Here is a 24,730-nt window from a genome sequence, read left to right as displayed (position 1 = left end):
ATTTAGTCCATCCACAGGAATAATAATTAAACTGGATTTACCACTTGAGCTTGTTCACCGGGGACAAGTTTTCCACGCGGATAGATATGGATATACTGATTACACTACTTGATCATGGATATGATGACTTGGAAGGAATTGACTCTGCAGAGTTTGTACTTAACCACAGCCAACGGATTTCAGTAGTCACGGCGACTAGTTCCGTCTACGGTGTTTTGGAAGAAACACGTCTAACCAGTACACACCCAATTCAACCTTCCGAAGCCAGGGATCACCCTCAGCAACGTTCAAGAAAAACCTTGAGACGGGGAGGCTACAACCTCGCGTAGCATGGGATCAAATTTCTATACGCGCGCTCTAAGGGGGTGCCCCCCCTCTCGGTCCCAACCGGAAACACCCATGCCCCCTGACCGGATGACTGGCTTTAATCCTGGGCCAAGGTACCATCATCCCGGCCTCTCTGTTTGGTGTGTACACGGAAAGAGGTTACCAACTTACTAAACCGCATCCTGGCAAATGAAACGTGTGGTGGCACGGAAGGGGGAAAGAACGATAACGTGACTCCGTCCACGTTAACGTCGGAGAAAGTCGGATGACGCAAGGCTGGTATGCTACAACAGTACCACCTTGCTGCCCTTCATGTCACCACATGATTAGGCCATCTCTCATCAGAAATCATCGCAACTTTGGAACATGCGGGAAAAGAACGATAACGTGACTCCGTCCACGTTAACGTCGGAGAAAGTCGGATGACGCAAGGCTGGTATGCTACAACAGTACCACCTTGCTGCCCTTCATGTCACCACATGATTAGGCCATCTCTCATTAGAGATCATCGCAACTTTGGAACATGCGGGTAGTTGCCTTACAAGCAACGAGGTATTTACCGACACTCATATGCCACGCACAAAATTTCAAGCAAACATGCAAAACACCTATCATATCAAATGTTCAAACATGCTTGCCTGGTTCGGAGAAGTCGGAGTCTAGCTCGGCGAAGTTCGCGGCTCCGTCACCTCTTCCGGAACCTACGGCAATCACGAAAGACGGGTACTAACGTGAAAACCAATGGGTGCACAGAAACTTCTCCAAATATTTTTCAAATAAATCCCATAAAAAACTAGACAAAATTTGAAGATTGTCAGAAAAAGAATCACTCAAAAATCCCTTTTTATTAAAAAGTTATAAAGGTTTCTGTCCAGGGACTTATCTGTAATGAAACAGAAAAGTTCCAGGGTTTTAACTGAGAAAACAGAAAACGGTTCGATTGGAAATGCGCAAGCTCAAGAGGGAAAGCGTATTTGCCTGAAGGCGCCAACAGAAAACGGTTCGAGGGGGAATATAACAGAGGCTGACATGCGGGGTCCACATGTCAGGTTTGAAAAGCTCGCCAGCGCCCGAAGACTGCGGTGGACGCCGGCGTCGAACCACGGCGAGTTCTTCCGCGTCGGTGGGTGGTGGACTCGACCAACGGGGAGCACCACGTCGACGGTGACACTATCTCCGGCGGACGGCGGCTCGGGTGATGGTGGGGAACTCCGGTGGAGGGCTGCAAACTTCGAATTGAAGCGCGGGTCAGAAGGAGGGATGCATAGTGAAGCTACTGGCAAGAGAAGGGAGGCGGAGGTGCACACACGGGGGTGAATCGAGCTGGATCCCGTGGCGGGTCGCGGCGGCCGGAGTCGAGGAAGGAGACCTCCTCGGGGCTCTTCCAGTGGCTAGGCGTGCTCTAGATGGAGTGCAGGGATGGCGGGTGCTCGAGTTGAAGCTCGGGGCCTCTATTTATAGGCGGATCGACGGGGTGGCTGTGAACGGAGAATCTCCGGCGAGCGATTACGGCGATGCAGTGGATTGGCAGGAGGTTTGAGTGGCCAGGCAGCATCAGTGGAGGTTACTGGTGTCATTCCACAGCTAAACGGAGTTGGTCTTGGCGTAATGGTGTCGGTCCACGGTGAGATGGCCGCACGGGCTCGACGGCGGCAGAGAGCGCGCTCCGCGCCCTACGGTTCACGACGAGAGCGGCAGCGCGTTCGGGGGAGTGGAAGGCCACGCGGCGAGCTCCGGTGGCTTGGGCGGCGCTGGGTGGCGCTGTCAGGGCCGTGCCTCCCGCTGGCAGCCGCAAAGCCGCCGCTGGCGTCGGTAACAGGGCGGTGCACCTTCTGCTGCTTGTTGCCGACGTCCGCAAGGTGCCAGGCGTTCGTGCGGTGCAGGAACAAGGGGGAGGGGACGAGGACCAAGGCGACACAGTGGCACTGGTGAGATCGACGTCGGGTTCTGAAGAAAACGACAGTGCACTGCAATGTTCTCTGAACTTAACTGAAACTTGACACTGACAATGCACTGCAGGTGTTCGACAGAAAGATTTGGCTATGAGATAAATTTTTCTGGGGCTGTAACTTGGTGAGGTGACCACTCAATGCACCCAGAGGCTGCCTGATTTTACTTGGAATTTTTGGAGAAGGATTTGAATGAATTTCACCAAATTTGACAAATCTGGTCCAAACTTGCAGCAAGTGTAGTTTGAAAAATTTGAACTGAAGACCAGTGGATCTTCATGGATCTTGGTTGAGGGTTCAAAGGACTAGGGAGGAGAGTTGGTTTGGGGGCAAAAATCAAAACAGAAAGTAGAGTTCCTTTGTAAATCACCAATGGATAGAATAGAAGACAGAAATTTATTTGAATAAGATTTAAAAGGAAAATAAACATAGGGGAGGTTCAACTTGCTGGATTAGATGCCAAACATGATCCAAAGATGAGGGGAGGGTTAGGAGAGAGTATTTGCACTAAGGCCATGGCAAGAGGGAAATGTTGAAAGTGGTAAAGGATTATTCCAAAAGCCATAGTGCAAATTTCAAAGAGATTTTCAAAAGGCATTTTCCCAAGTGAAAAGTATTTTGTCTTGAGTCCAAATGAAAAGCAAGAACCTCCAAGACCAAAGACAGATCTTGGGTGAATCCAAATAAAACTTTTGCCATAAAAAAATATTTGAAAGGGAGAGTTCTTTTGAAAAGAAAATTTTAAATCACCTCCCTCAGGTCAAATAAAAATCTTTTGAAAAATCCAAATAAAAACTTGGGTGTCACATGTTTTGATGGTACTAATTTTGCTAGTTGGAAGTATAAGATGAAAATACATATTCTTGGTCATAACCCCGCTATTTGGGCTGTTGTGTGTATTGTCTTGCAAGGTGAATATTTCGAGGATGGAAGAGAACCGGATTGTGAAGCATCCGCGGAAGAATTGTAGATGTTGCAATATAATGCTCAAGCTTGCGATATTCTCTTCAATGGATTGTGCCCCGAAGAATTCAACAAAATCAGCCGCCTTGAGAATGCAAAGGAAATTTGGGATACTTTGGTTGATATGCACTAAGGTATCGAGTCCGTCAAGGAATCCAAATTGGATGTGCTTCAAAGTCAACTTGACAAGTTCAAAATGAAGGATGGTGAAGGAGTCGATGAGATGTACTCTAGGCTTGCTCTCATCACAAATGACATTGCCGGCTTAGGAAGCGAAGAGATGACCGATAGATTCATCATCAAGAAAATCCTAAGGGCCTTGGAAGGAAAATATGATACTATGTGCACCTTGATCCAAATGATGCCCAATTACAAAGATCTCAAGCCAACGGAAGTCATTGGTATGATTGTTGCTCATGAGATGTCACTCAAGGACAAGGAAGAGCTTCACAACAAGTGTAGTGGTGCTTACAAAGCTTCATGTGATGCTCCTACAACATCAAGTGAGAAACAAGCCTTCAATGGAAAATTGAGCTTAGTGGTGAAGAAATTCAACAAGTTCTACAAGAGTAGAAGCAAAGAGAGAAGTTCCAAGTCAAGGTCCTACAATGACAAAAGATCTTCTAGTCATGATCGCAATTGCTACAATTGAGGAAGACCTGGGCACTACTCCAATGAGTGTATGGCTCCCTACAAGAAAAGAGAAGATTCACCTAAAAGGAGAAGTAAAAGAGATGAATCACCACTAAGAGAGAGATGGAGTGGGGATGATCGTTATGAACGAAGACCCTTTCGTAGAAGCAAGGATTCGGAAAGGAAGGACAAGTAATCAAAGAGCTACACAAGACAAAGACATCAAGCTCACGTTCGTGAATGGGTATCCGGTTCCGACTCCGACAACTACTCCAAGAGAAGTTATCACTCCGACTCCGAATATACTCAAGATGAAGGTGTTGCCGGTCTTGCACTTGTGTCATCCAACTTCTACGACATATTTGACTCACCAAATGAAGGAATTGGAAGATGCTTCATGGCGAAAGGCCCTAAGGTATCACACCCCGAGTACGTTGATTTCAATAGTGATGAAGATGATTTGCTAGGTGATGATGATTTACTTGTTGACAACACTAGCGATGAAAACTAGGATGAATTTTCTATTAATCATGCTAATCAAGATGAGACGAATGACAATGATAAGAAGGAGATTGAGCGTTTAACTAAAGAACTAAACACTCTTAAGTTAGCTCATGAAACTACTTTAGAGGATCATCGAGAGCTTTTAAATACTCATGAGAAGCTACGCCTTGAGAAGCTCAATTTAGAGCAAGAGCATGGGTTCTTCCAAGCAATCAATGATGATCTTCGAAAGAAAAGTTCTTCTTATGTTGTCAAGCGTTTACTCTTGTCTACTTACATGCCACAAGTAAAATCTAGCAACAAGAGCAAGAAAGATTCTTCTTCTAGTAGTAACAATAACCATGTTAAATCCAATGTTGTTGCTTCTAGTAATTCTCTTGATTCCACTAATGATTCTCTTAGCCAAGTTACACTTGAGCAAGAAAATAGCTTATTGAATGGAATTATAGAGAAAGGTGTTTACAAGAGCCTTGCCGGAAGTAAGCAATTTGAGGAAATTGTATGCAAGCAAGGAAGGCACTGAAAGAATCAAGGTGTTAGTTTTGAACTAAATTTCAATGCCAATGGAGTTGACTGGGAAGAAGATCAATACCCCAAGATGAAGTTTGTTCCTTAACAAAAGATGTATGACCCCACTACTTTCAAGGGGACACAAGCTCAAGATGATCTTCCACCACAAGAACACAAGCTAAAAGGCAAGGACAAGCTTCAAGAAGAGATTGACTCATTTGAAGAATCTCCTAAGCCCTTGGTCAAGTGGGTTCCCAGGACTACATCAAGTTCTACTTCATGAAGTACGACTACACAACTCCAAGGATTCCCATCAAGTTGATGTGGGTCCCAAAGAAGAAGAACTAGAGAGTTCTTGAGGGTGACTCCGCCAACATACTTCACTCATATTCATTTTGGCAAGGACAAGTGCAATCAACTTTCATATCTTGCACTAGTTCAATGAGTCACAAACCCTCTTGTTGGTAAGACAAGGGAAAAGGTAACCTAATGCTTTCATGGACATCATCATATGTGTGTTTCACTCTATGTCTATGGATATCCTTGTGTGTTCCTTGTGGCACTAAACCATGTAGGTATTGAAAGTGCAACTCACTCCAATAGATTGCTCCAAATGATCTACATCAATATTGAGCATCCACATCTTCAACAGCTACATGAAGTCATCATTGACAAAACCCAAGGTTAGTTCATCCCTCTAAGGGGGGATATCACATCTAGGGGGACCTTTGCTCTAAGAATTGAGCTAAAGCAACTCTAATGGTGTGAACACAACAAAGCTTTATGTAAAAGTGGTAACACCACTGTGCTTAAACGATGCCTATGACCTACGATCAAATATTCTCATTTGACTCCTCAGTCAATATACTCATATATAGATGACCTAGTCATCACCAATTGCTTGATAGATGCTAGAGTGTTTGTGCATGCTTTGCCACATATTTTATTTGCTATCTTATTGTGTGAGCATGTTGTTTGCATAATTTTCTCCTCGAGGAAATCCATTTGTTGCTTTGATTGTTTGGTTTTTCTTCTTGCCAAATGGATGGACAAGAATGCCTAAGTACTCCTGACGGTGTCCTGGACTAGGGGGTACTCACCACATCGTCTCCCGACCAGGTGGATCGGGCCGAGGACCCCCATGGCGGTTCACTCATGGGCCACTTCGGGCAGCCCATGCCGCATACAAGGAGTATTCCGCAAGACTTGGTGATCAAGACAAGGACTTCTCTCCACCAACGTATCCGCCTAGGACTCTTTTTATCCTAGGCCTTTGGTGCATTATATAAGACAAGGCCAGGCTAGTCGATAGATCATGAGGACATTAATCATCATACCCCTAGGGTTTAGACCACAATATATGATCTTGGGGTAGATCAACTCTTGTAATCTCTATATTCATCAAGATCAATCAAGCAGGAAGTAGGGTATTACCTCCTTTAAGAGGGCCTGAACCTGGGTAAACATCATGTCCCCTGTCTCCTATTACCCATCGATCCATGACACACAGCTCCGGACCCCCTACCCGAGATCTGCTGGTTTTGACACCGACAATGGTGCTTTCATTGAGAATCCGTTGTGTGGTCGGCAAAAGGATCAATGGCTCGCTTACAGATCAACTGCGACGTCGGCGTCTTCGTCGCCGCCTCGACTGGTCACCTTGGCTTGACCGAGGACTGTGCCCTACCTCTAATCATCATGTTCGGACGAGGGCCTTCATCAACATCAACTCCTATCTCTATCAAGATCATGGAGGAATCATGCATGGAGCTCAGGGGCTCAACGTCAACATTGCCCTCGGGCGACCGTGCTGATTTTCTGGACAGCGAACTTGTATCCGCTGCCACCGACTCCTCGAGTGTCGTTTTAATGATTGCTTCGGTGGAATTGTGGGGAATTAAGTCTACAACAACCATGCAAAATTTCGTCGAGTTCCGATGGAGGAATCTCTGGCAATCTACGATATACCGGAGCCCTCTCAAATCTGGACGGGAATCCGGACAAGTTTAGGGCGTGGACTCCAGAGCCAAGCTCGGAGGTCCTTTGGAAGATCCAACTGTTCATCTGCTGCGGAATTCCCATATCTACCACCCCTCAAAATTTTAGCTCGATCCGACGGTTCAAACTCCGGAAACCTTCCGATGAGTGGACCAATTTTCTGATATGTTTTCTGCGCGAATACGGATCCGACCCGAATTCATGTTTCTTTATGAACGTGATATTGGACAACCTTTTTAAAGGAATTTTCTTCTAGGGTATTGTGCGTTGTTCTTAACACGTGCCCCTAAAATTTTAAGCCTTCTCTGAGGTACTCTTCATCATCACGCTGGTGTCAAACCAGTCCGGTAACATTGCTCCACGGCTGCCGACCTGCGCTAGACACGTCGTCGCTTTGTTGAGCCGAGCTCATCTTCTTCGGATCATCATCTCCGCGAGCCGAAAAAGAGTTCGGCATCGTGAAGGATAAATCATCACCAACAACGCCGCCCCATGGATTACACGGAACAGGCACACCGGCATCGCCGTTTGGTCACTTCATCAATCCGGCTCTGACCGCGTCACAAGTTATGACCAGCGTCGGCATGAATGCACTGTTGCTTCTTCACGACGATGTCCATCATGCCGAACTGCTTCAACACCTCGGCTGACATGGCAGCTACAACGTCTCCTTACCTACCCGCTTCGTTACGTCGGCTAGACTGGGGGCTTCACCATCTCTTCATCAACCTACTCCGGAGACTTCGACGTCATCCGCCGACCAGCTTCGTCACATTAGTTGGACTGGGGGCTTTGCCTCGGCAAGCCAACCTTTGCCAGCATCGCCATGCCGCCGCTCCATCGCTCATCAGGCAATGGGTGTGCGGATCAAGTCCCAATTTTGGGAGTAACCTTTTTTCAGATTGCTACAACAGATAAACCAGGTGCTATTAATCCTAGTAATTTTTTCTTACTTGGGTTTATTTTTCCGAAAAATTATTACTATGGTTTGTTCCATCATCTGTACACAGGTCTGTCAAATGATGGCCGCAATAACGATGGTTGCGCGATGGTTCGGTCCGTTTCTCGTCCGCAGTTTGGCGAACGCCGCATCTAGAGCCCGGACCGCCCTGCAAATTCAGGCTTTGTCACGCCTTCACTGCGCCAAGCCACAGCTCTTTAACTAAATTATTTTTGCGTAAAGCAATTATGCAAGGATTTTATATATATTTATATTATTATTTTTTGGACCGCACTGTTTTATGTGTGCAGGTAATCGATTTTGACTGCGTTACGCGGTCACTTCGGCATCACCAGCCGACCTGCATTAGACTTCGGCATCCGCCGATCACAGCTTCGCCATGTTACCGAGAACTTCATCTCGCCACATCAGCCGCGCAGCGTAGTTGCTTCGTCAAACTGACGTCCACCATGCCGAACAGGTCGACTGGCGTGGGGGCTTCATTGTCACCTTGCCGACCAACTCCGCCATCTCAGCTAGACTGGGGGCTTCACCTTACCACATCGGCCGAGCTGTGTCACTACTCCGGAGCGCCGAACTCCTTGCTCGGACACCTCGGGCTTGGGGGCTGGGACCTCGGCCATGCCAAGGACTGCGAACCTTGTCGGATCTGTCACAGATCAATGGGCGTCTTAGTCTCGCCACAAGCCCGAATCGCGTCATCAACACCGAGCACATTAACCAGCTAAGTCGCTTTCATGCTCAAAGACTTTCAGTTTTAAATTTCGTTCGGTTCGACCAAGCATTATACTTTTTTGGCAAAAAGTTGTTTGTGAAAAACTTCCTTGTCAAAACTTTGTTTGTGACACACAAATTCAAATACCCCGTTTACTTGGGGGCTTCCTTTATGAAGCCTTTCCTCTGGCATATGATTATACTTGTATGGCTTCATTCCTTGTTCGTGTATTACGCCACAATATGCACCATGTTGACTTAAGTGTTCCGCCAGCTGGGTTGCCTTGCTTCTGTGTTTACCCCGTTCCCGATTGTTCGGCTAGGGAGTAAAGGGAGCACCTCTGCGATTGTCACGATCGGGTCATCTGAGCTCGGACCTCAGACTGGGTGAAGCCGAAAGTTAGTGCTCTTATTGTTTTCAATCATGGTCGGCACACAACGGAACTCATGAGTACAAAAAATCTATTGCACAAGTCTCATAGTAACAATGAGCAATCGAAGAAAGGTATTGGTGGGGGTACTATTTTCTTTGAAGATGCTTCTTACACTTCGTCAGTAATATAGCATAAGTTCCCTGAGCGCGCTTTGTCTGTTACAGCCTTATGGCCTGATTGCCGGGTTATCAGAAACACCATCGATATTCTTGACAGGAGGAGTACATAACACTTTTCGGCCCTTGACCGAAGGGGGAGAAGCCGACGGTCGGTTAAGACGCGTTTAAAGTTTGGGTGAACACATATATGATATAAGTACTTCGGTACATACAATCATTATACATAAAATTCTTTTACCCAAGTCACTTGGGGGCTCTTAAATTAGTATGAGCCATCTTATAGTAAATGTGTTTTCTTCTTGGTCGTTGCAAAGTCTTTTTCTACCGCTCCTTTTTTGACTCGAGTGTATGGTCAATAGCCGGATAGCCTGTCTTCTCTCTAAAAGCCGCTCGAGTTTAGTTCACTAAACTGGCCTCGGAGAAGTACTCCGCCTTCGGGATAAGGAGCTTGAAGCCGTAGGCTGACCCGCTTGAAAGTCTTGAGGTCGGATGTGTCAAAACACGACAGAAGCGCAACTCTTTTTCTTTTTTCTCCAATTTTTGGATTGGCACCGAACACTTGATCTAGTTCGGACGTCAAGTTTTTACTGAAGTTTTTTGGTTTTCCAAGCCTATGGCACCTACAAACTATTTGTGTGTTTCCAGCATAAGTCTCGCAGTGCAATGCCGGACACCTTTAGAGATTCGGCAAAAACATTCTCGGATATTGCTATATATGCATCGGTTTCGAATTGTGTCTTCGGTCAATGGTTGGGTTGCCCGGTTCCTGTGCTTGCCTCCTACGTTCCACTCTGTTCGGCTAGGTGTGCAAAGGGAGAACCACCGCGATTGTGCTTCCAGCTCGCATGGTTAAGCACCTCAGTGGAGAAAGCCCAAAACTGACTGTCACAATAAGCGTAAACTGGTCAGCGATCCGATGACGTTCATAACATTGGCTGAAGTGTTTACGGCTTGACCTCGGCTGTCGCCGAACACTAACCAGGGGCTCGTAGCTGGCCTCCCAACTTTAAGCTCCTATGACTAAGTGAAAGTTATAAAGCCCGCATATCTGATTGCCTCATTTCCGCTAACACAACCGCCTTCGGGCACCGAGACGTCGGCTAAGGGTTGTTTGTTATTGCGGAAACACCCTGCGTAGCATCTACAGGGGGGTGGAAGCCGACGATGGGCCACTTTCAACTGATAAACGGTCACAACAGAGTCAAAATAAACATATCATCAGCATTTGTATTTAATATACAAGGGCCGCTTTCCATAATCATCGTTATAAAGCCATAAATATGCATCAATTTGACTTAAGATTTCGGCCAAGCTGGGTTGCCTGGCTCCTGTGATTACCCCTACGTTCCCAATTGTTCGGCTAGGCGGTAAAGGGAGCACCTCTGTGATTGTTACTACCGGGTCATCCGGGTTAGTACCTCAGACTGGGTGAAGCCGAAAGCTAGCCATCATAAAGGATATAATTGGTCAACAACGACGGAAGTGAAAATTTGGGTTCGCTAAAGACCACATAGTTCGGGAACTTTCCCCAATCTAAATATTTTGCTCCCACATTGATCGGAGCTGAGGTTTCATGATCATGCTTAGCATGACAACCCAAAGAAAGGAATCGATAGAGGGACTATTTTCTTTGGAAGACATTTCTTAGGTTAAACAGTAATATAACATATCTCTCTGCGTACCTTTGTTTATAAAATCGTATGGCCGGATTGCCTTGTTTGTCGTAAATCTTCGCCCTCATAAAGGCTTTATAAAGTAGGACAAACACTCCTCGGCTACTTGCCGAGGAGGTGGAAGCCGATGGTCGGTCAAAAAAGTTTTGTACAATGCGGATCCGAGCATTAATGATGTAAAGTACTTGGATACATAGAATCATTGCACATAATTTGTGATTTTACTCTGGATATCGATCCTTAATTCGGCCACCCGGGCCTGCATTAAGGCTCGGGGGCTACTGGGCTTCGGGCTTATCATTTACTAATATTAAAGGGGCACATCGATCCCATGATCTGGTGTTGCCACCCGACCAGTGTCTCGGGGGCTACTGCATTGCTTATTCAATGTAGAGAATTCAAAGTGCTCAGTGTTCAGCATGACCGAACTATGGGCAAGCGCGTCTTCGGACAATAGTAAGTACCATCTGGGACTTATCCGGCATCAAGCTAATATATCACGGCGACTTCTCACAACCCTCTCTCAGGGACCTGTCCGCCGATCATTATTTCTAATATATTAAACTGTGTTTCTATTCCTACGTATGCTGCCGAGCTAGGAGTTGATCCTCGGGCCGATTTTGCAAATCGACCTGAGTCTCAGGGGCTACCAGGATCAGCAGTTTTATGTTTTCCTTCAGGTACATCTCGGGTTTAGACCAACACACACCTTGAGGGCTACTCGATATACATATACTGGCTATATATCTCGGCAGAGAGTAAATTGCACCAATCAAAAATATTCACAAAAATCAGCCCGCGGTCGGGGTGGTGCACCACCTCGGCAGCAGTCCGGCATAAAGCTCGGGCGCCAGTGGCTGGCTCCATAGAGGGCATTTCCGGCATTAAGCTCGGCTGAATTCGTTCAATCTTTTAAAAGACCGAGGTAGTTTACGACACCTCGGACGCTGACCATTGTTGGAGCTTGGAAGTAGTCCGGCATAAAGCCCGGATTCGAATGGCTCGTTCCGTAGAGAACTTTTCAGCATTAAACTCGGATAACCTCCTTCAAACTTTTTCAAGCCAAGGTGATCTATGACACCTCGGATAAAGTCCGGCGTTGGAGCTCGGATATAGTCCGGCGTTGGTGCTCGGCTGCAAAACATATCTCGAATGCAGTCCGGCGTTGGAGCTCGGATGCAAGAGGACACCGCCGCACGGGAACAACTTCAAACCCGAGGTGTGACGTAAAAAATAATAATAAGACATTGATAAAGGCCGAGAACTTAAAGGGGCTCCTCGGATACCCGACGTGTAACCTCTTCGAATTTACTTCGGCGATCCTTAAGATCGAAGATGAGAAGATTTGTTGAACCAGTTTTCAAGACCGACGAACAAAGATGAAGAACAGTTCGGAAGGATTGAGGAGCGTCCCCAACTTGAAGACCGGTTCAGGGGGCTACTGGCGGTGTCCTGGACTAGGGGGTACTCACCACATCGTCTCCCTACCAGGTGGATCGGGCCGAGGACCCCCATGGAGGTTCACTCATGGGCCACTTCGGGCAGCCCATGCCACGTACAAGGAGTATTCCGCAAGACTTGGTGATCAAGACAAGGACTTCTCTCCACCAACGTATCCGGCTAGGACTCTTATTATCCTAGGCCTCTGGTGCATTATATAAGCCAAGGCCAGGCTAGTCGATAGATCATGAGGACATTAATCATCATACCCCTAGGGTTTAGACCACAACATATGATCTCGGGGTAGATCAACTCTTGTAATCTCTATATTCATCAAGATCAATCAAGCAGGAAGTAGGGTATTACCTCCATTAAGAGGGCCCGAACCTGGGTAAACATTGTGTCCCCTGTCTCCTATTACCCATCGATCCATGACACACAGCTCGGGACCCCCTACCCGAGATCCGCAGGTTTTGACACCGACAACTCCCTCTAGCTATCTATGCTTTTCTCGTCTCAATTCATGCTATATCACAAAGTTTGAACCAGTCGAATTCAGACCCTTCGGGTGAGGAGCACTCGGAGCCACCGATCCGTCAAGGGCTTAAACTTCCAAAACCTCTTAATGCATCTCGGTCAGACCAACCCACTCCTACTCAGTCTCGCCAAATTCATTAAGTTGATCTAGGTTTTCATCTCGGTGCAACCGATTTGAACAATTCGGTCACACCGAGTTGTAGTAACTAGTAACAGTTTTGCATCTCGGTGCCACCGAGTCATTCCAATCAGTCACACCGACAGTGACTGGGTATATATATAGCGGGTTGAAATTTGGAAATTTCTCCAAACCACTCGACCGTGCCTTCCTACCTCTGCCACCCCCTTTGTCTCCGGATCATCGCCAGTGCCTCCTGCCGCTGGTCTCCGTTGCCATCAACGGGATTCTCACTGCCGTTGTCGCCGTAGCAAGTTCGTCGGCATGTTAGGGTACAAACTTGACCTCTTTGTGCGTTCTCTTATTCCAATTCTTGCAGAAAGATCATTGCCATTGTTCTTACCACGAATGAGATCAATCTATCCACCGAAAGATTCCATAAGAATAGATTTGATGCAAAAACTTTGGGTTGGGTTTCCCCCAAACTCATCTCGGACCGATCGATCTGAGGATCTTGGTCTCACCAATTTGGCTCAGGCCATTGCACAAGTGCAACTCGGTCTGACCGAAGTGTACTGATCGGTGTGACCAAAATCACTTACTCTGTGAAACACTAGGACCTCGGAGTCACCGAACTGCATTTCGGTCTGACCGAAACTGTGTGTTTAAACTCTATTTGTGCTTGGTGTCACCGAGTTTGTCAAATCGGTAGCTCCGAAATGCTTTCTGCAGAAAACTAAAATTAAGTTTTTGTCTCATTTTTTTTTAAAAAGTTGTACTTTGTGATGCTCATCCACTCTATCTATTCCCAACTATTCAAAGGGTCAGCTTCAATAATGTCATAGGGCAGTGACAGCCAAAACATGTCTGAAGAGCAAGTAAATCTCAGTGAGGGCACTAGTCCCTCCAACAGCAGCTATGATGATGGTAGCAGAAGCACACCCAACAACTTGCCTAAAGCTGCTACTAGGCAAAGGAAAAAGAGAACATGTGAGTCCTAGGATGAAGACTTTGTTCTTGAGGAGGAGGTGACCTCTAAGAAAAAGGTGGTCAAGAAGGAGTATGTTGCTGATGCTGCCACCAAGCCTGGAAAGCCAAAGAAAGCTACTGCTAAGAGGAATCCTATGTCCAAAGCCAAAGCCTCCACACAAGACACTATGGAGTTCACTCTTGAACCAAGAGAAGAAGAGGCTGCTGGAGGAAAGAAGAGGAAGGAGAGAGTCAAGAAGACTATGGCCAGAGTCATTGGCAAACCATCTATGATGAGAGACTCTGAGGAAGAAGAGGAGCAGGAAGAGCCTATTGCACCTCCTGCAAAGACTCAGAAGGTCATGGGGGATGCTATAAGGACTGGGGCTTCTCCATCTAAGCCCAAGTCAGCCCCCAAGCCTCCAGCTCAAGCTCAAGCCTCCAATTCTACTGCACCAAAGAGATCAACAAGGAACATATTTGCTGCTGAGAAGAACCAGGCCCCAGTGCCTGAGGTTCAAGAAGAGGATGATGAGCCACTAGTGCTCAAAAACTGAAGCCAAAGATTCCAAATCATAGTGATGATCATCCAGTGGCAGAAAACATGAAGGAAAGAAAGGATGCAGTTCTGAGATTATGGAGACAGACTGATCCCTATGCTATCAGCAGAAGAACTGCTGTAGATTATCGTTTCCACACCAAGGAACATCAGGACTTCTATGAGACAGTCTTGTTGGACAAGAAGCCCATTGTTTGTGATATGAAATGGGTTGACTGGACATATATTGATGACAATGAGGACTACTTCCCAGGTGTGCATGAGAGCTTCAGGATGAATGAAGTGGACAAGTTTGTTGGTCAGAAGTTGACCAAGTGGAACGATGAGATGATCATGCAATTCTATTCCACTGCTCACTTCTACCCAAATGGAAGGATTGTCAGGATGGCTGAAGGTACTAAATATCAATCTACAATCTCTGAGTGGGCCAAGTTGATCAATGCCCCAAAGGAAGACAAAAATGACACTGATGTATATGCCAAGCCTAGGAAAGATCACAACTCCATGGCTAACATGTACAAGACTATTCCTGATGCTACCTTGGAGACACACAAGCTTGGGTCTATATACTATATGTTGTCTGGACTGACCACCATCAACACCATCTTGAGGCACACTCTTTTGCCCAAGTTAGGAGATCATAGAATGATCCGTGGTCACTCCATCAACTTGCTCCACATGTTTGATGTATCCCAGAAGTTCAAGGTGATGAGCCTGATTGTTGAAAAAGTGAAGAGTACTACAGCTGAAGAAGAGATCATGTGGATATGCCCCTCACATACAGATGTTGATCAATCCCAAGATGGGAACAGCTTCATATCTTCTTGATAAAGAGCATCTTCCCCTGAGGCCAGAATTTGAGGACAATGAGATTGTCATGGATGCATCTCATCCTACATGTGCACAAGCTCAGGAGAAGAGAGAGAGAGAGCGAAGGCTGCAAAAGCAGCAAAGGTAGCGAGTGCACCAAATGCTTTAACTATGATGCTCAAGACCAAGCAAGATCAACTCAGTTATCTGCTTGAGGCTACTATGAGAATTGACAATGGCTTGGCCACCTGACTCAAAATTAAGAGAGTCTTGAGAGGATCATTGAGACAAAATTTCATGATCTAGATGTGAAGGTCACAGAGATCCAGACCACTGTGGAGAAGCTCTAGGAAGAATTTGAGGACAGGAGTGACAGAGCAACCACTGATGCTTTCAAAGAGTGCCAAGGGCACAAAGGTCTACAGCTGTGCCAGTTGTCAGAGTCTCCAGGACTACAATTTCAGCACCTGCGGCAACTCCCTCAGTTATACCTCTAGTTTCAACTCCTCCAGCTCCTCAAACATCTTCAGAAGCATTTGTAGATGTTGTCCTCTCCACGCCGTCTATGCACGCAGGAGCAACAAGCCAGAAGACCTCTTCCAGAGCTCCCGGAGATCGTGCCTAGAGTGCCGCATAGCACTATGCATTTCCAAGCTTTTTGGTAACTTGTTGCCAAAGTGGGAGAAAGTGTAGCGATCATTAGGCTTCGAGAGAGAGTGTGTTTTTCCTTTTGTTGCCTCTCTTGCTACTTTGATCTTTGCTTGTTTGATTCCTATGCTACTATATTTGTGTTATGTTTGTGAGATACTCTTGTGATCATGTGTTTGGTCATACTATGCCTTAATGTGTGCTTGCATGATGATATATATGATATTTGTGCATGATCAATCATGTTTACCCTTGGTGATGAGTGCATCTTATTTAAATCTTATCATTTTGAGCGCTCCACCAAGATGTATGTGACATGGAAGAGTGACCCATGATCCTAATCGATTGTGCATTTGCATTCAAAAGAAAATTTAAAATAATGCAAAATTTTAGGGGGAGCTGTTTCTTATCACATACTTCTCAAGCGACGATGTATTTCATTCATATTATCATTTGTCGAAGCTTTGATCTATATGTTGTCATCAATTACCAAAAAGGGGGAGATTGAAAGTGCAACTAATCCCCAGGTGGTTTTGGTAATTCATAACAACATATAGCTCATTGAACTAATATCCATTCAAGTTAAATATTTCAAAAAGTTCAATGATTGGCATGGCATGGGCTAGAGATGTGGACACCTCAAAATTCTAAGGACAAAGATTGGCAAAAGCTCAAGACACTTCATTTTCATTTTAGTGATCCAAGATCACATTGAGTCCATAGGAAAGCCAATACTATTAAAAGGGGATGAGATGTTGCTTAATGGTCTACTTGCTCAAAGTGCTTAGTGATATTGCTCCAAAACCCTCAGCCACTTTCTCACTTCCACATATGTCCAAAACTCAAAGTCAAACTCAGCCCCACCGATTTGATTTATCCGGCGCCACCGAGTTCATTTGACCTAGCCACTGCCAGAAACCCTAGACAATTCGGTCAAACTGATACGGATCTCGGTCTCACCGAGATGGCCTTGCAAAATCTTTGTTGCCTATTGTAACTATTTCGGTCTCACCGAAATGTGCAATCGGTCCCGCCGAGTTTGCTTGACCAACTCTCTGTTTGCTCTTTGCTGAAATCGGTCTCACCGAGTTCATGCAACCATTCTCACCGAGATGAGGTTTTGCCCTAGCCCTAGCACATCGGTCCGACCGAGTTGCTCCAGTCGGTCCCACCGAGATTCCTAATGTTCACATTTTGAACTGAATCGGTCTCACCGAGTTGTTCTATTCGGTCTGTCCGAGTTGGGTAAAATGTGTGTAACGGTTGGATTTTGTGTGGAGGCTATACCCCTCCACCCCCTTCTCCATTAGAGAGAGAGCCATCAGAACGTGCCTACACTTCCACTACTCATTTTCTGAGAAAGAACCACCTACTCATGTGTTGAGACCAAGACATTCCAATCCAACCACAAGAATCTTGATCTCTAGCCTTCTCCAAGTTGCTTTCCACTAAAATCATCTTTCCACCATAGCCAAATCTATGAGAGAGAGTAGAGTGTTGGGGAGACTATCATTTGAAGCACAAGATCAAGGAGTTCATCATCATCGCACCATCTATTACCTTTTGGAGAGTGTTGTCTCCTAGATTGGTTAGGTGTCGCTTGGGAGCCTCCAACAATATTGTGGAGTTGAACCAAGAAGTTTGTAAGGGCAAGGACATCGCCTACTTCGTGAAGATCTACCCGAGTGAGGCAAGTCCTTTGTGGGCGATGGACATGGTGGGATAGACAAGGTTGCTTCTTCATGGACCCTTCGTGGGTGGAGCCCTCCGTGGACTCGCGCAACCGTTACCCTTCGTGGGTTGAAGTCTCCGTCAACGTGGACGTACGATAGCACCACCTATCGGAACCACGCCAAAAATCTCCATGTCTACATTGCGTTTGCCTTCTGCAAACCCTTCCCTTTACCTTCATATGCAGTGTTTTACTTTCTGCTGCTACACTCTTAGAATTGCATGTGTAGGTTGCTTGACTTGTGCTAAGTTGCTAAAATCTACCAAGACTTAAAATTGGGAAAAGGCTAGATTTTTATTTGGTCAAGTAGTCTAATCACCCCCCTCAAGACCTACTTCCGATCCTAGAGTATGCATCATTGCTATTAAGGATAGAAAGATGGGGTCTATTCCTACATGAATAGATCTTGTCTACATCATGTCATCGTTCTTATTGCATTACTCCGTTTCTCCATGAACTTAATACACTAGATGCATGCTGGATAGCGGTCGATGTGTGGAGTAATAGTAGTAGATGCAGGAAGGAGTCGGTCTACTAATCTTTGATGTGATGCCTATACACCTGGTCATTGCCTTGGATATCATCATAATTATTTTCTCTTCTATCAATTGCCCAACAGTAATTTTTTTACCCACTGTATGCTATTTTCGCGAGAGAAGACACTAGTGAAATCTACAGCCCCCGGGTCTATCTTTTATCATATTGTTTTCAGATCTATTGTTCCAAAAACCCAAAAATACCTTGTTGCACTATTTCGTTACTTAATTTATTTTGTGTTCTTGCTAGATCTATTTATCCAATCTCATACAATTTAATCTATCTTTTTACCGTGGAGGGATTGACAACCCCTATTACGCGTTGGGTTGCAAGTATTTGTTCTTTGTGCGCAGGTACCGTTTACGTAGTGTTGCTTGGTTCTCCTACTGGATTGATAACCTTGGCTTCCTAACTGAGGGAAATACTTTCCGTAGTTGTGCTGCACCATCCCTTCCTCTATGGGAAAATACCAACGCAGATTCAAGCCACGTCAAAAGAAATTTCTGGCGCCGTTGCCGGGGAGACATCATCAACATCTATCAGGTTCCTAATCACAGATCTCATCTCCTTGCAATTTAAATTATTTGACATTGCCTCTCGTTTTCATCTCCCCCACTTCTAAAACGTTTCTGCGAAAAGCACAAAAATATTTGCCTTTTTATTTGCCTTTTTCTCGTTAGATCTCTTCTTTGCTATCTTTGCTTGTGTTGCCATGTGCCTTCTATTTGTTTGCTAAAATTATATTGATATGGATCCTCATCCACTTGATAATCTTTTCAAAAGATCCAATTACGATGAAGCAATTGCTAGTGAGTTAAGTGCACTAGATTATCTTTATGAAGTTTTGTTTGAAATTCGTGAATCTGAAAATTGTGATGAAGTGATAAAAGAGAAAATTTACGAAGTGATTCACGATAGCTCCTTGAATGAAAAGCATGATTGCAATGGTGTTATTATAAATTCTATTAATTTCAATTGTGCTAATAATATGCAAAACCCCAAGCTTGAGGATGCTAATTTTGATATGTCCACTACTTATTTTAATGATCATGATGGGGGTGATTCTTCTTATGATCTTGAAAATTTATTTAAGCCTCATGATGAATATGTTTGCAATAATATTGAAAGTGGGTTTGGAAGAGTGCCAACTCTAGGTAAAAATAATCCCACATATTTGGAGAGTGTTCAATTTTCTGAAATTTTTGGCAAAAGTGGGTTTGGAGAGGTCATGACTTTACTTGATGTTAATCCCACTATTTTGGAAGGGTGTCAACTTTGCATGCATGTGGATCATGAAAAGAATATTTTAGGTGATAGTTATATTGTTGAATTTGATTATGATTCTACATGTAATTATTATGAGAGAGGAAAATACGGTTGTAGAAATTTTCATGTTACTAAATCACCTCTCGTTATGTTGAAATTATTAATGCTTCCTTCTTCCTATTTGCATATGCTAGAAATTGCTTGTCTTGATAAAACCTTTCCCTATAAAATGCCTCTGCGTAGGAAGTGTGTTAGACTTAAACTTGTCTTTCACGCGCTATATGATGCTCTCTTTGTGCTTCAACTTTTTGTCTTTCATGTGAGCATCACTAAAACTATACATTATGCCTAGCTAGGGGCATAAAACATAACGCTTGTTGGGAGGCAACCCAATGAATAAAATTCATTTTTGTCTTTTTATTTCTATTCTTGAGTGTTTGCACAATTATGCTACTGTTATGATTGTGTTTTTATATGTTAATTAGTGTTTGTGCCAAGTAAAGCTTTTAGGATCATGTTGGATGATAGTTGATTTGATCTTGTTAAAAACAGAAACTTTTGCATCCAGTAGCAGAATTTTAAAAAATTAATGAATCGTCAAAAAACCTATTTTTTACGCAAGATTGATATACAAATTGCCTACGTTGTCCTAATTGTTCAGAATTTTGTAGTTACAGAAGTGTGGTTAGAGTTCAGATTACTACAGACTGTTCTGTTTTTGACAGATTCTATTTTCGTTGCATTGTGTGCTTATTTTGACAAAGTTGAAATAAAGTAGGTATAATGCAATAATAAAATATTAATGGGTTTGCAACAGTACTTAGAGTGGTGATTTGCTTTATTGTACTAATGGATCTCACAAAGGTTTTTGTTAAGTTTTGTGTGATTGAAGTTTTCAAGTTTTGGATGAGATCACGATGGATGAAGGAATAAGGAGTGAAAAGAGCCTAAGATTGGGGAGGCCATGGCACCCCAAGGTAATATTCAAGGATAACCAAGCAACTAAGTTTGGGGATGCCCCGGAATGCATCCCCGAGCTCTATTTTTATTCGTCACATATCATGAATTTTGCTTGGAGCGTCTTGTATTATATGAGTCATTGATTGTTTTGCTTTTTATTTTGTCACAATCATCCTTGCTAGACACACTTACTTGAGAGAGCCATAATTATGCTATTATTTGTTAGAATTGCTCTATGTTCTTCACTTAAATTTTTTGAGCTATGGAATTGCTCTAGTGCTTCACTTATATCTTTGTGAGCACTGTGTGCTTTAATTTTTGAAGAAATACTCTCATGCTTAACTTAGAGTAATTTGAGAGTTAGTAATTTATTTTGAAGAAATCCTCTCATGCTTCACTTATATTATTTTGAGAGATGAAAATTTTTATGCTCATGTTCTTCACATAAATTTGTTTGAGCTTGTTAAAAGCAATGGCAATGTATGAAACTAGTCCCAAAGTGATAGATATTTAAGAGGGATATAACAAAAACTTTCATGAAGATCATTGGAGAAAATAAACTTGATTCTCTGTAATAGTTTTGATGCGGTATTATATGCGGTATTTCCGTGTCGTTCCAAGTAAATTTGCATGTGCCAACTCTAATTTTCAAAATGAATTTCCTTTTTGCATGCCCGTACCGGCCATGAAGCGGCAGGGGGTGGCCGATATTTTCCCATGGTAGATGTGTTATTCTCAAGATGAGTGTTTATTCACTTGTCATTCACGAGAGTGTGACGATAATAGGGATGCCCATTCACGAAATGAAAAAGAAATTTACTTTATGTTGTCAAATAATAAATTCCTTAAAAAGTGTTGGTATGGAAGGCACCCTACGGCTAGCCATGGATTGTGAAAGAATGGTGGGAGGAATAGACTTTATTTTATGTTTGGGAACCGCCTATGATGTATCTAGCATGGAAAGTATTGGGAACTACTTGGTCATTTTCGTTGACGGGAAAAGCATGCCTCTAAAAAATTATATCTCTCAATTTAAGTTTTGAGCTCTGGCACCTCTACAAATCTCTGCTTCCTTATGCTAAGGGTCTATCTATTTACTTTTATGCAAAAAAAAATTATTTGAGTCTCCATCTTCTCTTATAAAGCACCAACTAGGGAGGACTATGATCATACTTATGCATTGGATGTAGCTAATATTCGAGTGTGTTTCGTGAATGGATCAATGATTGAGCATGATGGGCTAGGGATAGCTTTCTTTAGTGTTGATATTTTGAAAGACATGATTGCTTGTTGATATGCTTGAGTATTGAAGTCTTCATGATTTCAAAAAATGTTCATGATTTCAAAAACTATTGAATTCCAAAAATGGTTAGAATTTCAAAAAATAATCATGATTTCAAAGATGTTTGCAAAATGAAGATGTAAAATTTGAAAAAGGAAAGGAAAAGGAAAAGGAAAAATAAAAATAAAATAAAATAAACCAAACTTGAAAAAACCTTAAACGAAAAAAGGAAATTTAAAAGGAAAAAGGAAACAGAAAAGAAAAAGTAAAGACGTAAAATAATAAAAATAAAAACTAGGCAAAAAAATGTTCATTTCCCAAAATCGATGTACACTAAACTGCTGATATGAGGTTTATGGAAACCAGTGGCTTAATGTTGATTTCCATATTGTTTGAAATTGTGCTCGTACATATATTTTTAAGAATATCATGTGGTCTATTTTAGTATTTCTCTATAAGTTTGCTCTAGATAGCTCTACAATATGTGCGGCTAAGTCTATTATGTCTAGGATTTAATTATTTTTGGAAAGTATTTATATGTCTAGGCGTTGGGAGTAGTTCGTGGTTGACGAGATTAGTTTACGTGGACACTGCGGTCATCAACAGCGAGGGCGAGAAAAAAATATAAGTGCCAACATGGCGGGCCATCATGTTAAAATAAAGGACGGTCAGATGTCGGCGTATAGAGCCATACTTATTTAGTTAGAACATAATATTGTTAACTCCCGTTGCAATGCACGGACATGTTTGCTAGTATATACGAGAATAAAGTCAATAGGCACCATATCACTTCACGGACCTTGAAGAAAAATTCCCGTGGGGACAGGGGGACGCAAACAAGGCGATTGTTTGCTTCGTCTGAGATCGGCCCATGAAGTAATCGACATTTCTGTACCATTCGGCCATTCTATGTCCTCACCAATCACCATGAACATATGGACGTCCATCGCTCTGCAGCATCATCGTAATTTAGACATTTCGGTCACAAGTGCATACAAATTTATCCTGCCAGTTCTACCCTGTAATTTAGAAGCACACTCGATCCGAGTAGATGTGCGTTGGCGTGTACGTCATGCTTGTAATTTGAAATGCTTGGTAATGTTGAGGCAGTACGCGCGTCCCCGTCAACCATCGCGTAAACCTAAGGGCCTAAGTGCACGCTTTTGTCTTGTTTGGTGAGTCCTTGGAGTTCTCGCTTGCTGTTAATCTGTCCAATGCAGCACCAAATTATCTATCGCCTTCCGCCCTCGATGTCCGGGGTGAATCTACCACAAATTTTCTAGTTGGTTTGAACTAAACACCTAGAGTAGCAACGGAACTCTTCTTTAATATTTCCAGTCTCGACAAATCCGAGGGTTGAAGGAGAAGCGACATAACATGGTGGAGCTAGCAAAACAAGCCGGTGGTTATAATATGCCACATGACAAAGTTCTCCTTGCTGGTGTATATATAGTTGAGTCGACTTGCTCAGTTCTCACTGCCCTCTCCTGTCATCCCAGTGCTTCCACATTCTGGTCACCCTAGCTAGTTTTGTCACTTGGAGTGTGTACCAGCAGATCGAGGCAGAAATGGCCAGGCGGGACGACGACTCTGCTTACACGAATGGATCGGTGTCGGTGAACGATTTCTCCGTGGAGGACGGGAGGAAGGAGAAGGAGGTGTCTGCTGATTACCACCTGGACCAGGACATGGTCTGTGGCTTCCCCGTGTCTGTTTCTTTTCTTCAGATGGTGAGCCTACTTCTCTCGATGGATGTACGTATATGCTTGTGTACATTCTGTTTTCATCCAACCTCTGTTTGGCTACGCTGGCATGTGCATGTAGCTCCTCGCCGAGCTGTTCTCCACATTCTTCTTGCTGTTCGCCGGCATGGGCGCCATCGTCGTGAACGGGGAGAAGCAGGGCGCGGTCACGTTCCCGGGCATCACCGTGGTGTGGGGGATGGCCGTCATGGTCATGGTCTACACCGTCGGCCACATCTCCGGTGCGCACATGAACCCCGCCGTCACCGTCGGCTTCGCCATCGCCTGCCGGTTCCCCTGGAGGCGGGTAAGCGTCGCCGCCAGATTCGCCCCGTGACGGGAGTGAGCAACCTGCAGATGACATGTGTGCATATGCGCATGCAGGTGCCGGCGTACATGGCGGTGCAGATGGTGGCCGCGATGATCGCGAGCTTTCTGCTGCGGCTGATGTTCCACGGGAAGCACGAGTTCGCGCCGGTGACGCAGCCCACGGGCTCCAACCTCCAGTCGCTGGTGATGGAGTTCATCACCACTTTCTACCTCGTCTTCGTCATCATGGCCGTGGCTACAGACGACCGAGCGGTAAGCTAGCTAGGCGGCCATGCATGCATGCACCGACGAGAGACATGCACGTCCATGCATACCTGCGCCCTACGTACTTACCATCCATTTCTCGTATTTGTGCAGTCGGGGCAGATGGCTGGGCTGGCTGTGGGCGCGACCATCATGCTTAACGCGCTATTCTCTGGGTACGTACGCTCTCCTACGCTGTTTGTTGTTTAACTTTACTGCATGATCATTGATGTACGTACGCACGTTTGGTCGACGATGACAGGCCGGTGACGGGAGCATCGATGAATCCGGCGAGGAGCATCGGGCCAGCGCTGGTGGCGGGCAAGTTCAAGTCACTCTGGGTGTACATCCTCGGGCCGTTCGCCGGCGGGGCGGCCGGAGCTTGGGCTTACGGCCTCGTCCGCCACACCGGCAAGCCACTGCGCGAGATCACCAAGAGCGCCGACCGGGCTTAATGAATGAACTCGTAGTAAATTAAGAACCGTGCGGTACACATGTTCGGACCGGTCGACACGCCCAAGAGAGGAGCAATAATTGGAGCTACTACGCATGAGTGTATGGTGTGATTACTATCTCAAACGATGCATTCCTAACTAGTCTAGCATAGCGTGTATCGATCTACTTACAGAGGACGGAGGATATATGAACGAATAAATATCCATGTGCTTTTACTTGTTGCCTGGTTGGTATATACGTGTAGTGATTATTGGCGAGGCGATAATTGATATGTGTGTATCTTACTCTCATATGTGCACGTCCATTTTCTTTATTG

General features: G+C 44.6%; 1 protein-coding gene across 1 annotated transcript; it reads left to right on the top strand.

The window, feature by feature from the left end:
* Positions 1–23,211: 23,211 nt before the first annotated feature.
* Positions 23,212–24,413, top strand: LOC123163960 (aquaporin NIP1-4-like). Its single transcript, XM_044581363.1, has 5 exons — positions 23,212–23,373; positions 23,468–23,692; positions 23,770–23,967; positions 24,073–24,134; positions 24,221–24,413. Exons 1-5 carry the CDS (start codon positions 23,212–23,214, stop codon positions 24,411–24,413), a joined length of 840 nt encoding a protein of 279 aa, XP_044437298.1.
* The last annotated feature ends 317 nt before the right edge of the window (positions 24,414–24,730 follow it).

Source organism: Triticum aestivum, chromosome 7D (genome assembly GCF_018294505.1).
Source record: "Triticum aestivum cultivar Chinese Spring chromosome 7D, IWGSC CS RefSeq v2.1, whole genome shotgun sequence".
NCBI lineage: Eukaryota > Viridiplantae > Streptophyta > Magnoliopsida > Poales > Poaceae > Triticum > Triticum aestivum.
The sequence above is the reverse complement of the archived record's forward strand: the minus strand, read 5'-3'. Positions and strand labels throughout refer to the sequence as shown.

Bases quoted from the DNA above. Each gene is read 5' to 3' on its own strand.
- LOC123163960 (XM_044581363.1), top strand. From the start codon at position 23,212: ATGGCCAGGCGGGACGACGACTCTGCTTACACGAATGGATCGGTGTCG. The intron at 23,374-23,467 runs GTGAGCCTACTT...ATGTGCATGTAG, and splicing joins CTGTTTCTTTTCTTCAGATG to CTCCTCGCCGAGCTGTTCTC. The intron at 24,135-24,220 runs GTACGTACGCTC...CGACGATGACAG, and splicing joins CTTAACGCGCTATTCTCTGG to GCCGGTGACGGGAGCATCGA.